The following is a 14,439-nucleotide window of genomic DNA, read 5'->3' as shown; positions in this document are numbered from 1 at the left end:
AAGATTAGTAAGCATGTTTCTGCACTGCGGGTTATGCCAAAATTTGGAATAGAACATTCTCTCACAACTTTCAGCTATTCCACCCTCAGTCAGTAACTTCCATCAAATGGCCAAGAACACATTGGAAGCACCTGTGAGCCATGGGGATGGGGATGTCTTACCTTCCAACCTCATCCTCTGCCCATTCTTTTTCCTGGCCCAGCAATAATGGGAGGAGGAGATTGGAGAGTGTCAGCAGTACCTTGTTCCAGTTGCAGCCATAGCTTCAATTTAGAATGCATCTCTGATGTTATATGAAGGTTAAACATGCTTTCATTTTAATTACAGGACCTTCAAAGTATCATCCTAATTCACCACTGATCCAGACTTCCCAGGCCACACCTCCCCCTTCCTTCCTGAGACCAAGTCCTGTACTCTCAGTGCATAAATCCAGCATGTTCCTGAAACTTCGTCCTTGTTTCATAGCAGCTTAGGGAGAAAATGTCTTCACTTTTGAACCTTTCAATGAGCCCTTAAATATCTTACATCAGCAGAGATCTATTCTGGCTTTGGATATTGACATAAAGGGAAAGTTTTGGTGTGTGAAATGTGTAAGTAAGTCACATGTATTCAACATAGGAGCTTGAAGGGTTCGCTTCCCCGGCCTCAGCATCAGACCATAATAAACATGATGATGATGACCTTACTAATACCTTGGGTCCATTCAGGTAGCCATAACAAAAATCCCTTAGACTGAGTAATTTATAAATCATGAAAATTGATTTCAGACAGTTCTGAAAATTGGAAATATCAAAGCAGCAGCAACGCTGTTTTCACAGTCACAGTCAATGGCTTCTGGCTTTGTCCAAGGGACACACAACCTGTTTTACAAGGAGGTGAAGCCCATTCCTGAGGGCTGCCTCACTGAGGAAATATCCCAAGCCCACCTCTTAAAACTGTTGCATTGGGAATTAACGTCAACCTATAAATGTGGGGTGGAGTCACACATTCAGACAATAAATAGCAAGTGGTGATTGATGATAATGACTAGAAAAGAAATGCTGAACACTTTTGCCTAAAGCCTATCTCCTGTGTCTGTGTGTGAGAGCGAGAAGGGGAGTCTTTTTGATAGCCGAGGGCAGGGTCAGGGAAGCATTTTGCTGTCTCTGGCCCATTCTGAATCAGATACAGTTCCCAAGTCTTACCTTGCAGCGGGGCCTCTGCTCTCCACGGGCTGTCTGCTGCCTGTCCTTTTGGGCAGAGGTAACTGAAAGCCAGTGCCATTATGACATGCCTGGGAGTCAGCAACAGCAGGCACAGGTGGGGGAGGAGGCTTTTCAGAAGCCGCTATTGGCAGGAGTCGGACGTGGGTGGCATCAAGCGAGGAAGGGAGAGGAGGAGGGGCCGGTGGAACCCTGTGCCCACGGGTCTCACTGAACACTGGGCAAAGATGGTAAACGCAATGCACTGTCGAGGAAGTCCTTGTCTTTAATTCGGGTAGATCTAGCAGGGCGGGGGTGGGGGACCACTAGAGGAAGAAGACCTGAGAGAAAGGATTTCTGGACTCCTGCGTAATCCTGGGTGAGCTAGGGAACAGGCTCCAGACCCAGTGGGAGGGTGTCCTAAGACGGGAGTGTGGGCAGTTCTTCCTGGTGACTCATGAGCTTCCTGAAACATATAGAAAAGCAACTCTGTGCTCTGAAACCCGAAAAAGATCCACCCAGGCAGGAGTTATTAAAAAGAAAAAACACGTGGGAATGCTATGGGAATTAAATAGGAATAGATTTCATAAAGTACAGTTTACGAGTTAAGAAAAATAAAAGTTTAATGTTCAGGTAAGAATATTATTATAGATATAAACAGAAAACAAAGGTATACTTAATGTGAAATAAAGGCTAAAAATAATGAAATAAGTAAAATAAGAAGAGGGTGTCCAGCATACTAGATTAGATTAATATGACACAATACAATGAGATGAAAAAGAAGACGTATACAAAGAAGACTACTGTTATTAATTAACAAGAATTTAGAACAGGAAGGAAAAGTGAAAACTGAAAGTATAAAAAGTAGAATAAAGTTTTCAGAAGTCACAGAAAAGCTGAAATATTAGGAAACTGATTTTAAAAAGTAGAGACAGCCAAGGAGTGAGGACTCCAACCCGTGAGGGACTCAAGGCCACAGATTCCTGCTGCTGTCTTTGTGGCTCGCCTGAACCTCAACAGGAGCCCCCACCACCAGCCAAATGGCCCCCGTTTGAACTCAGGGCCTAAGCACTGACCCTGAGTTTTGTGCTGGGTTTGTTTGTTTGTTTGTTCAAGGCTAGTACTCTATCACTTGAGCCAAGCTCTACTTCTCGCTATTTGGTAGTTAATTGGAGATAACCAGGCTGGCTTTGAACCATGATCCTTGGATCTCAGCCTCCTGAACTCAGCCACCTGAACTGATTACAGGTGTGAGCCACCAGCGCCAGGAATGTATGAAGACATTGACTACAGCAGCGAGCACGAGTGTCTGACATGGCATCTTTATAAACCTTTGTCCTCCTCTTCTCCTATCTTGGAAAATGCTTTGACCACACCCTGTGAGCCCGGTCCCAAATATCCACAATAAGGTATTATGGGCCAATACATGAAATGTAGTGAGCAGAGTCAGGAAGAACAGCACACACTAATAACAGCAGGAGGAATGATAGTAGCAGAAGCCTGGTGGGTAGGGGACAGACGCCCAGGGCACAGGAAGCCCGCGCAGCCCCGCTCTGGGGCCCCCAAGTGCTGTGCAAGGAACATCGGGACGTGCTCCATGATTTCACACCTCAGCCTGTGTGAGCCACACTGCAAGATCACCACCAACACCAGGGGAAGGAAGGAAGGCAGCAGGCAAGGTTGTGTCTTGGAGCACAGGTTTAATTCGGTCCAGGCTGCATGGCCTTGCTCTGGGAGTCGTTCCTGGCTCTGCATTCCCCCAGCAGCTTCCCGCTGCTCAGCTCCTCCTCCTGCAGCACCGGACTCCAGGAATTCCACAGGAGCCAATCTGTTGCATTCTTCCACTGCATGTTTTCCAGCATATTCCCTTGTTCCAAAAGCAGCTGAAAGGGTTGCGTATACTTTGACTGAAAGCTAAAAGAGAGAGAGAGAAAAAAGGCAATGAGTGTTGGGATTGAAAGCAGCCTGTCAGGAGACACGGCTGTGTGCACAGCTGTGTGCAGCCCAGCGGCCATCTTTCCCCAGGCTGGGTTGGTCCACCTGGGGATCCAACAAGAGCCCCGCTCTGGACAATCCCTGGCCCTGCCACTGTTTGAGGGACTTCCCTGTCCACTGCACCCCAGGACCCTCAGGTGCCAGCTCTGATCTGTGGCTGTGCCCAGGACCTCGCAGGAGCTCCACAAAGGAGCCACCCCACCCACGGTGGACGCAGAGCACCCCTGCTTCTCCCTGCACACAGCCCCATCCACGCGCGCCCCCGCCAGCGGGAACTATGGCTGCTTTTGTATTCTCAGGCATGTGGTCCATGAAGAATCTGAACTGAGGTGGGGGAGAGGGTCAGCTCAAAGGAATTGTTTGGTAATTTACTTGATGGCTTAGTAATTTGTCACTAAAAACAAAAATAACTGTAAGGTAAATTTTTTAAATATTGCTTTTGTATCTAAATATGTTTTTTAAAAATCTGTCCTTTTGTCAGAGAAGTTGATGTTAGGGAAATGAACCCCAAGATAAGTATTCAAATGTTTTTTTTCTTTCATGAGATTGTTTCTAACATATTTATAAGATGATTTCTTTGTTGCTTTGTATGTCCCTCCTCCATGGTATAACCCCTGCTTTCCCTGTGTTTGATGTTGGTATAATTTGTGGAGGGGAAGGAAAAAAGCCAAATCGTTTAAATAGGGATACAGGTGGACCCATTGCAACAATGAGATGTACAAGTCGTTATGTTAAAAAACAAACTTTACAACCTTGGTGTGGTGTGGGGGGGGATCGGGTGGGGGCAGGGGGGGAGGATGGGAAGGGATGGGAAAGGGAAACAAAGAGGAGGCAACAATGCTTGATAAGAAATGTACTCGTTATCTTGCCCATGTAATTGTAACCCCTCTGTACAGTATTTTCACAATAAAAAAAAAACGGAGGAAAGATATGTATTTTAAAAATCTGCCCTTTTTCCCGTCCCTCCCCCTCTCCCTTCTCTTCTGCTCTTCCTCCCTCTTCCTTTCTTCCTTCCTTCCACCCATCCTTTTTTACATCCTGGTTCTTCTCTAAGAGTCAGACGATAAGGAAGTCTCTGGCATCTCTCAGAATGCTATTCTTTCTCTGTAATGTAACACAAACAGAATTGATAAACTGATTCTTCCTCAGCGTGATTTTTCTGACGCATTGTCTCAGTTCTTAGACTAACTTTGTGTTGCTAACCCATCATCTCGCTCTAACTCTTCCTCCCTTCATTTTCCATTCCTGTCACGTTTTTCATGAAGCGTAAAACAAAGCCTAGGCGCATGTCCACGCCTGTGCCGGGGCTGAGGCCCGCAGGCGCCCTGTGGAGGAGCGCACTTGGAGACCTTCCATCCGAACGGCTAAGGAACAGACGGTCAGAAGTATGGGCTGTGCTAGGTGCTCTCTGGTTCTCTGGAGCACCCCAGACTTCCGTCGTTTAAGCACAGTGATTTGTTAAGTGACTTTTTGCTTTTTGGTCTGTGGGTAAAGTCACCGAGCAGAGGTTTTCCCCGAAGCCTCTGCAGGCTTAGCAGGGGTCAGGAGGCCGTGGAGGGCGCGGCTGTAGACTGGTTTAGAAACACTTTGCGTTACACATTGGGGTTCTTAGACTTTTTTTAGTTGGTTCTGTTAAGTAAGTCATATAATCTACTTGGGCTAAAAAAATGTACTTCTACAAAAAGGAGAGGAGAGGGAAGGTGACAGGAGAGAAAGAAGAGGAGAGGGGAAGGGAGGGAAGGAAAGGAAATGAAGGGAGGGGAAAGGAGAGCAGAAGTGGGGGAGAGGAGAGGAGGGGAAGGGAGGGGTGAAGGAGAGGGACGTACGGAGAAAGGAGAATGGCAGAAGGAGGAAAAAGGAGAGAGGAAAACTACAGAAAGAATAAAATAGAACTACTAAAGAAAAGAAGGTCTAGAGCCCGTTGCGGGTGGCTCGTGCCTATAATCCTAAACTACTCAGGAGGCTGAGATCTGAGCATCATAGTTTGAAGCCAGCGTGGGCAGGAAACTCCATGAGACTCCTACCTCCAATTAACTACCAAAAAAGCTGGTAGTGGTGCTGTAGCTCAAGTGTTAGATCACTAGCCTTGAGCAAAACAGCTCAGGGACAGTGCTCAGGCCCTGAGTTCAAGCCCCAGGACTGGCACAAAACAAAACAGGTAAAAGGACTAGAGAAACAATACTGTTGAGAGAGAGACAGAGAGACAGAGACAGAGACAGACAGACAGACAGACAGACAGACAGACAGAGCCCTGTCCTTCCCCTGCTTGTCTTACCTGCAGGAGGCAATAGGAGCACCAGGAGGAAGGCGAAGAGGAGATAATGGATCCTCATGGCTGGTTGCAGATGAACTTCTCAAGCAGACTACAGAAGCAGTTGACTTCTCCACCTTTTATATGTCCAGGTGACCTGGCTCTTGGGATACAGTTGGCACTGGTTGCATTTCTCATAATTACAGAGATTAGAAATGGAGCGTTTTGGCTGGTGTGTCAGAGGAATGGCTCTTAGAGAGCGACGCACACCCAGTAGGCACATGCAAATTAAAATGTGGTAACACCAGAGCATTCCTCCTTGCCCTTGCCACCCGTAACTCCTTCCTGCCCTGCTCCTTTAGGTCTGGGAACTGAGGGACTGACCAGGCTGCTACAGAGAGTCACAGACTTGGGCCACGTCCCCCAGAACCCATTTCCCTGCGCTGTAGCCACCGGTCCGCGTTCCCTGAGGGTCTGGGGGCTATCTCAGGCCCAAGTGGGACTTTGTCCATACCACCTCATCCATACCACCGTGTCCACACCACCGTGTCCATACCTGGCTTGTTTGGCTGCTCCCATCAGCACAGCTGGATCAAACCCAGAATTGCTAAGGGAGTCGCAGTTTTTTCCAGCTGTGGATGGAGGCCTCAGCAACTAAAGGAAAATTTGGTTGTGAGCCACTGCTCTTTATTTTACCATCATGTTTTAAAGACCTCTGTTTTCTCCTGGGCAATTTGTATATTTTTCATAAGTTGACACATAGTGTGCATATTTATAAGGTATGTGTGATATTTTAATACAGGCATATAATATATAATGACCAGATCAGGGTAATTGGAATATCTAAGCATCTCAAACTTACCTAAGTTCTTTGTACTGTTAAGACCCACCATCTTCTCTTACAGCTAATTTGAAATCCACAGAAAATCACTGTTTCCCACAGGGATCCTGCATGGCCCTGGAGCTTGGGACCTAATCCCATCTCTGCGTCTTTCTTCCTGCTAGCTGACCTCGCTGCCGCCTCCTGCTGCTCCTCCCCCATCACCACGAACATTATCAGTATCTATGATACCTCCTCAGAGTTGGAGAGTTTCCATCCAAAGAGGAAGCTTCTGATGAACCCAGCAGCTAGAGGGCAGGGTTAGGGCACTGCAGCACCCACAAAGGAACAAATCCTCCAGCTAAACCTCAGGATACCCCAGCCTGGACACAACTTTGTTTCCCAATGTAGTGAGCAGGCCCATATGAAAAAGCATGCTCACTCACCCCAGACATTCAAAGTCACCGAACACTATACATCCTCTGCTGACAGCGGTTCGTTGTTCTTTGATAGTTTGCTGTGTTCATCTCAGCTTTGACCACTAAGAGATGACCATCGTTAGGCAACTCTCTGTCACTGTGACAAAATGTGTCTGAGCTCATTGAGGAGGAAGAGGAAAGGATTATTTTGGCTCTTGGTCTCAGAGGCTTTAGCCCATGGTCCACTGGCTCCATTGTTTTGGGCAGGGAGGATGTGGGAGAGGAGAGGTGATCACCTAGAGCAACCAGGAAGCAAAAAGGGTCGGGACCAGAGTTTCAGTATTTCCTTGAGGGCTGTGTGCCCAATCTTCCTCCCACTAGGCCCCAGCCATAAAAGATTCACCACTTCCCAACCGTGTGTGATTGAGGGACCAAGCCAGTAGCATCCGGCCTCTGGGAAACACCTACAACCCAAGCCATAACACATACGACTCTTCGCAGCACTTCCATCTTGGTATACATGCCTACATAAATTATAATCATACACCTTGAAACTAATAACCCCTTAACACCATGTAGTCTCTAGTCAATATCTTCAGACCGTGGAATTGATTTTTCTCACCCACCTATTTTTAAAGTAGATTCATACATGCCCAGGTCCTTGTGGACACATCTGCTTTGCTAATAAGGAAGATAATCTACAAATTCTTTCTTTATTTAGAATTAAAGATGTAACAGTCAAATGCACCAGAAAAGTTCTGAATTAACCACAAATCTTGAAGCCATTTTCTCTCTCCTGGGCCTGCACAACTTTCAGGAAAAAGGCAGTAAAAATAGCACGCACTCATTGTATACATTCACATTGAGCATTAAATTCACACTTAGAGTTAAATTCAAACTTACATGAAGCTGATATGTTTAAGGAATACAATCCTTTAATAATTTTCTTCATAAGGATTACAACTCTAGACATATCGATTCATTTTTCAGAATAATACATTTCTATGTTTTTCCAGCAATTACCTCAACTGATTCTTCCCCCACCAAAAAAAAAAGCTGCTCAGTGTATAAATTTTGATGACCAAGTAAACAAATTTGCAGAAAGAAAGTTGACCAGAAAAATTGTTTTACCCATTAGGTTACTCCATTACTAGTTATGATTGTTCTTTATGATTCTGACACCAAAAAACATATTCTTTTATAATTTTTAAGATTATGTGGCTATTCTTCTCTATTATCTTTATCATATTTGATAAAGTACAAACATTTTTTTTTATTAATTTATTTTTTTTATTTTTTTTTGGGGGGTCCAATTGTGGGGCCTGAACTCTGGGCCTGGGCGCTGTCCCTCAGCTCTTCAGCTCAAGGCTAGCGCTCTACCACTTGAGCCACAGCGCCACTTCCGGCTTTTTTCTTTTTGCTTATGTGGTGCTGAGGAATCGAACCCAGGGCCTCAGGCATGCAAGGCAAGCGCTCTACCACTGAGCCAACTTCCCAGCCCCAAAGTACAAACATTTTAAATGTAAAAAACCTTTCTGTCTTTCTATCCTACTGTCTCTAACATCATTACAATGGCCTCTTCATTTCCTTTTACACCCAGCAGGCCCTCTAGTGGCCACTAATGAGGATTATACATTGAATTCTCCGTCACCAACCTGCCAGGCAGCGCTGACTAAACTCTGCAGACATTCCCTCACGCAATCGCTGCTGCTGCTCTTCCCTCAGACAACCTCTTTATTCTAGCTTCTTACAGAAGTATCTTAGAGTGTCAACTTATGGATTCTTCTCCTCTCTATTAATGCTATAGACTTCTTCTATGCACAACTTTAGCTGTATCTCCACACATTTGGATGTTTCGATTTTTCTTTTTGGTCTGTTTGAAATATTTTGTAATTTCCCTTGGACTTCTACTTGAAGCACTGGAAGAGCACTGATTTCTAAATACTCAGGATTTTCTTTTCAGACAGCTTACTGTTATCAATTCCACTGTAAATTCCACTGTGTCTAGACATCCTATTTTGTAAGATTTAATTTTTTTCATTTTCTGGTGATCTTAGTGTAGTGTGGGTTCTAGTGGCATTTTAGTTTTTAATTAATTTATTTTTGAAGTGCTGGAGACTGAGCCTTGTGCAAGGTAGGCACACGATGTACCACTGAGCCCTGGTAGTTAATTGGAGATAAGAGCTTCGTGTGCTTTCCTGCTGGGGCTGGCTTCACCCTGCAGTCCTCGGAGCTCAGCCTCCTCGGTAGCTAGGATTGCAGGTCTGAGCCACAGGTGCCCAGCTGTAAGCCATGTTTTTTTTGTTTGTTTTGTTTTTTACTGAACTGATGAGTCTGACCTTTCCTACAGTGTAGACAGCCCTCATTCTATCTGACACTTATCTCCAACACTGCTTGCTTTCTCCTGCATTTTATAGTCTAGGCTTGCTGGAAAGGAATCCCTTTAGCCTTCCCATTCGAACGTGACTTCCTCTGTGTTGAAATGCACTTTTGTTGGTGTGGAATCCTGGATCCACACATAAGGTAGAGAGCTGGCCTTCCTTTCCTTTCTCCTCTTCTGTTTCTAACGTGTCTTCTCTCAGGTTGAATGTTCTTTACCACTCCTGGAGTTTGGACTCGAGCCTCATCCTGGGCTGGCACCTTACCACTTGAGCCAGGCCTCCAGCCTTGACTGGCATGGGCTATTCTGGGGTTGGCTCTAGCACACTTTTCTGCTTGGACTGTCCTTGTACCGTGACCCTTCTGGTCTCAGCCTTCCGAGTAGCTAAGATCACAGGCGTGAGCCACTGGTACCTGGCTTTCAGGATGATTTCAAGATATTTTTAATCACAGCTTTAAAATAATTTGACTATGATGTGCTTAGTGGTTTTTTTTTTTTGGTATTTTATTCTGCTTGGATTGGGGGGGGGGTGCTTATGATGGGTTTGTAGTCCCACCAAATTCAAAAAGCCATAGACCATAATTTCTCCCCCTTCCTCCACACCCCTAAACTCACTCATATATTAGCTAAGCTTCAGACTTTCAAACAGTCACCCTCCATTTTATTCAGCCTTTTTCTCTCTCCTTGCTTTGTCTTTATTTATGTTAATATAGATACATACTTACTGGTCTTATCTATAGCATTCAAGATGTCTTAAATGCCCTGTTACTATAGTTCAGTGGGTTTTTTATTCAAATATTGTTCTTATCGGAAGTTTCATTTGGTACTTTATATCTTTCTCCTGTCTCCACATCATGACTAGTTCTTTCCATCCTTGGCCATGTTTATAAAGTTTGCTAATTGTATTGTCTATTTTACTGAAAAACTTTTCTCCTAGTTGTGAGCTGTATCCTTGTGCATCTCTGTGTACTGGGAAATTTTCTTAGGATTCTGTATACTAGAAAGCCTTGACTGTTGAGGAATGGATTTACTGTTTCCCTCTGAAGACAGATGGGCTTGTATTCTGGCTCTCGTGTCCGTATCTTACAGGACATGAATAGTTTCAAGAATGGTTTTTAAAACTGATTAGAAGCTAGATGCTGGTGGCTCATATAATCCTAGCTACTCATGAGGTTGAGATCTCAGGATCTGGGTTTAAAGTTAGCCTAGGCAGGAAAGCCCATGAGACTTTTATCTCCACAAACTACTCAGAAAAGGCCAGAAGTGGCACTGTAGCTCACATGGTAGAGTGCTAGCCTTGAGCAAAAGAAGCTCAGAGATAGTGCCCAGGCCCTGAGTTCAAGAGCCAGGACTGGGGCGTGCGCATGCGCGCACACACACACACACACACACACACACACACGCACACATACACACACACACACACACGCACGCACACACACACGCACGCACGCACACACACACGCACACACACGCACACATACACACACACGCACACACACACGCACGCAAACACACACACTGAATACTTGTTAGAGGATGGGAGGGATGGGTTAGATAGCAGAGCACCTGACAAAGGATGAAAGCAAGCATCAGATATGGAGTTCAAGCCCCAGTCTCTGACAACAACAACAACAACTGAACAGAATAGCTGCAGATAGTTTTGTCGGGATCTGAAGAGCAGCGCCACAGCTACAGTGACTCCACTGTGAAGACACCGAAGCCAGTGGGCTTCGCTGGTGGAAGTGCACCGTGCTCAGCCCCAGGTCCAGACAGCCTCAGCCAACCTCCAGCACCTCCTGGGGTGGCTGTGCTCTCCCTGAACCTTTCTCCATATACCTTTCTCAGTACCCTGAGCCTTTCCTCCATGCTTGGTCAGTACCCTGAGCCTGTCCTCCATGCTTGGTCAGTACCCTGAGCCTGTCCTCCGTGCTTGGTCAGTACCCTGAGCCTTTCCTCTGTGCTTGGTCAGTACACTGAGCCTTTATCCATGCTTGGTCAGTACCCTGAGCCTTTCCTCTGTGCTTGGTCAGTACCCTGAGCCTTTCCTCTGTGCTTGGTCAGTACCCTGCAGCACTCAGGAGCTGTCTCCCAAGGAATTCTTTTTTCTTCTTTTTTTTAATTTAAATTTTATTGTAAAGGTGTGCACGGGGGGGGGGCGGTTATTGTGACATTAGTGAGGTAGTGAGGTAGTGAGTGCATTTCCTTTGGAACAGTGCCCTCCTCCCTCCCTTTCTCCCTCCAGGAAGTCTGTCTCCTCAGGGCTCAGCCGGGCTGCTCTGGGTGGTGTCTTCCTCCTGGTAGCCTGGTCTTTGCTGATCTCGGTTCTAGTCAGCTCTGCGCTCCCCCAAACCACAGCCCTGTGTTGGTGATTTTCCAGTATCTGAAAATGGCCATTTCATATCTTTTGTCTGGTTCTCTGCTGTGTATGTGAGAAAAATTCAGGGAAACATTTTTGATGGGAGATGAGCTCCTTCAACTTTGGGGCATGGGGGGGTCTCTTCCTCTTCCTCACAGCTCAGTGGCCTCGCCTCCTCTTCCTCACTCTCAGTGGCCTCGCCTCCTCTTCCTCACTCTCGATGGCCTCTCCTCCTCTTCCTCACTCTCAGTGGCCTCTCCTCCTCTTCCTCACTCTCAGTGGCCTCGCCTCCTCTTCCTCACTCTCAGTGGCCTCGCCTCCTCTTCCTCACTCTCAGTGGCCTCTCCTCCTCTTCCTCACTCTCAGTGGCCTCTCCTCCTCTTCCTCACTCTCAGTGGCCTCTCCTCCTCTTCCTCACTCTCAGTGGCCTCTCCTCCTCTTCCTCACTCTCAGTGGCCTCTCCTCCTCTTCCTCACAGCTCAGTGGCCTCTCCTCCTCTTCCTCACTCTCAGTGGCCTCGCCTCCTCTTCCTCACTCTCGATGGCCTCTCCTCCTCTTCCTCACTCTCGATGGCCTCTCCTCCTCTTCTTCACAGCCTGGTGGACTTCTCTTCTTCCTCACTCTCGATGGCCTCTCCTCCTCTTCCTCCAGCCTGGTTCTTCTTCCTCACTCTCAGTGGCCTCTCCTCCTCTTCCTCACTCTCAGTGGCCTCTCCTCCTCTCCCTCCAGCCTGGTGGACTTCTCTTCTTCCTCACTCTCGATGGCCTCTCCTCCTCTTCCTCACTCTTGATGGCCTCTCCTCCTCTTCTTCACAGCCTGGTGGACTTCTCTTCTTCCTCACTCTCAGTGGCCTCTCCTCCTCTTCCTCACAGATCAGTGACCTCTCCTTCTCTTCCTCACGGCTCAATGGCTTCTCCTCCCCTTCCCCACAGGTCAGTGGATCTGGCTTGGCCGTTCTTTGACTGGGTGCTGCTATATAGGAGGATAGGCCCTCTGTCTACTTGCTGGAATCACCCCATATCAACACCAAGAGAACACTCCAGAAAAGTATAGAAGAGCCAAAGTGTATGCATACCTTTCATTTCAGCAGACACCCAGTAGCAGCTGGCCGGCTTGGGCACAGCACTCAGCAGTCTACCAGTGACTAAGTCCTTGCTCTTAAGCACTGTGCAGCCCAACCTGGAGACGCTCAGTGTGCAACTCTGTACAGGCCCAACCCAGGGCGGATGGGGAGCAGGACCAGAGTCCGGCGGCATGTCAGAGGGAAGATGACTCTGTTTGGGAGCTCGGCTATGTGTCCTAGAAAGAGGTGGACTTAGACTGCCTCTCAGGGCTACAAGGAAGTTGAGATATGAAGCAGGTGGGAGGAAGGAGAATGGAGTCAGATGTGAGGTCACCAGGGCAGGGGCTGGAGCCCAGGGAAAAGCGAGGGAGAGATCCAAGGAGGAACCACTTCACCCTGCGTGTGAGGAGTGAAGATTCCAGAAGGACGTGGGCTGGCTCCCAGGGATGCCTTAAGATTTCAGAGATAAATCTGGGGAGCTATAGATCTGGTAGGAAAACTGGAAAGCTCAAAGGCATGAATGACAAGAAAGCAAAATAATAATAATAATTCCAGAAAATATTTTAGATATTGAGACAGACAGAGACAGAGGCATAAATAGATATCTGTGTAGACAAATATGTAATATGATATATAGATATTTATACATACCTACATATATATAATATATACATATTTGCAGATATCTATATAGTTATGTTTTATACATATATACGTACATTCATGCACATATTCTTGGAAAAAAAGTTTAGGCACCTGGTAGCAATTCTGCTTTGTTTAATGAAGAGGAATCATCAGACATCCTTAGCTGTCTATTTGGTAACAACTGCCCTGATACTAAGCAGAATATTTGAAAAGATCAAGCTTCTCATTTTTTAAAAAAATCAGTTTTAATCTGCTTGCCCTTTTCCAGGCATGGTGGCTCCCCTCCTGCAATGCGGCCCTTTTCCAGGCATGGCGGCCCCCCTCCTGCGCCGCGGCGCGAGCCTGCGCCCTCAGTTCTTTTTTCTGCAGCATTTCCGGCCTTTCAGGGAGCAGCGGCCTATCTGCTCCTCCTTTGCCAGGCAGCCCACGAAAGCACACCGGCCGTTTCTTATCTTGCAATAATATCTTCTCATAGTGTTAATGATCCACCCATTACCTGAGAGGAGGAAGGAGAACATGCACGAGGTTTGGAGGAGCCCTCTCATAATCCATCTCTTTACCTTTCTTTTCCTTTAAAATCCCCCCCCCCCACACACACACCTTTCCTATACAATCAAGACTAAAGTCAAGACAGGCCTATGAAGGCACCAGGGAATATCTCTATGGGCGGCGCATGGGTCACGAGCCCTAGTGACGTTGGAAAGCCATCTTGGGGAAGCGGTCTGACCTCTGGGCCCTGCCATTGAAAGGGTGGAGGGAGCCGCAGTGGCCGCCTGGGCCCTCAGCAGCCCGGGGCCCTCAGCAGCCTGGGCCCTCAGCAGCCCGGGGCCCTCAGCAGCCCGGGGCCCTCAGCAGCCCGGGCCCTCAGCAGCCCGGGGCCCTCAGCAGCCCTGGGCTCTGCCGGGAACCGGCAACCTGCAGCCACAAAGCTTTGCAAAACTGGAGTCTGTGCCGCTGCTGTCGGACGGAACCAATCTTTCCTGCCCAAATTACAATATTACCTCACTTCTTCATGTCCTATGTATTGCCTTCCACGGCGAGATGGAGACAAGACACTGAGGGGTGTTATTTGGTCTCAGAGTGAAACACAAAAGGCTGGCAAGCCTGAATAGTTATTGCCAGAAAAACTAAATAAATAATGGCCATCCTGGCTTCCCACTCAACCACAAATCCACCAGGTGGACAGCTCCCCGAGGAAGGGAAAGGGACCGGCTGAGTCATCTCTTCGCTGTCCCTTCAACCCGTGATTTCCCACCCTGCCTTACCTGGAACGGGCACCAAGAACAAGAAGAGCAACACAATTAGGAGATAATGGATCTTCATGGC

The 14,439-nt window shown here is 47.1% G+C and overlaps 2 protein-coding genes across 2 annotated transcripts; both read right to left on the bottom strand.

The window, feature by feature from the left end:
* Positions 1 to 2,958: 2,958 nt before the first annotated feature.
* Positions 2,959 to 5,509, bottom strand: LOC122125282 (beta-defensin 3-like). Its single transcript, XM_042699880.1, has 2 exons — positions 5,452 to 5,509; positions 2,959 to 3,095 (listed from the first exon to the last, which is right to left on the bottom strand). The coding sequence occupies exons 1-2, from the start codon at positions 5,507 to 5,509 to the stop codon at positions 2,959 to 2,961; spliced, it is 195 nt and encodes a 64-aa protein (XP_042555814.1).
* A 7,954-nt stretch (positions 5,510 to 13,463) lies between these two features.
* Positions 13,464 to 14,439, bottom strand: LOC122125281 (beta-defensin 103A-like). Its single transcript, XM_042699879.1, has 2 exons — positions 14,379 to 14,439; positions 13,464 to 13,609 (listed from the first exon to the last, which is right to left on the bottom strand). Exons 1-2 carry the CDS (start codon positions 14,434 to 14,436, stop codon positions 13,464 to 13,466), a joined length of 204 nt encoding a protein of 67 aa, XP_042555813.1. The 5' UTR covers positions 14,437 to 14,439.

This window comes from Dipodomys spectabilis, unplaced genomic scaffold (assembly GCF_019054845.1).
Source record: "Dipodomys spectabilis isolate Male_0828 unplaced genomic scaffold, ASM1905484v1 ptg000263l, whole genome shotgun sequence".
In the NCBI taxonomy this organism is placed as follows: Eukaryota; Metazoa; Chordata; class Mammalia; order Rodentia; family Heteromyidae; genus Dipodomys; species Dipodomys spectabilis.
The sequence above is the reverse complement of the archived record's forward strand: the minus strand, read 5'-3'. Positions and strand labels throughout refer to the sequence as shown.

Coding starts and splice junctions, on each gene's coding strand:
- LOC122125282 (XM_042699880.1), bottom strand. CDS start 5,509: ATGAGGATCCATTATCTCCTCTTCGCCTTCCTCCTGGTGCTCCTATTG. Junction 3,096..5,451: donor GCTCCTATTGCCTCCTGCAG/GTAAGACAAGCA, acceptor TCTCTCTTTTAG/CTTTCAGTCAAAGTATACGC.
- LOC122125281 (XM_042699879.1), bottom strand. CDS start 14,436: ATGAAGATCCATTATCTCCTAATTGTGTTGCTCTTCTTGTTCTTGGTG. Junction 13,610..14,378: donor GTTCTTGGTGCCCGTTCCAG/GTAAGGCAGGGT, acceptor TCCTCCTCTCAG/GTAATGGGTGGATCATTAAC.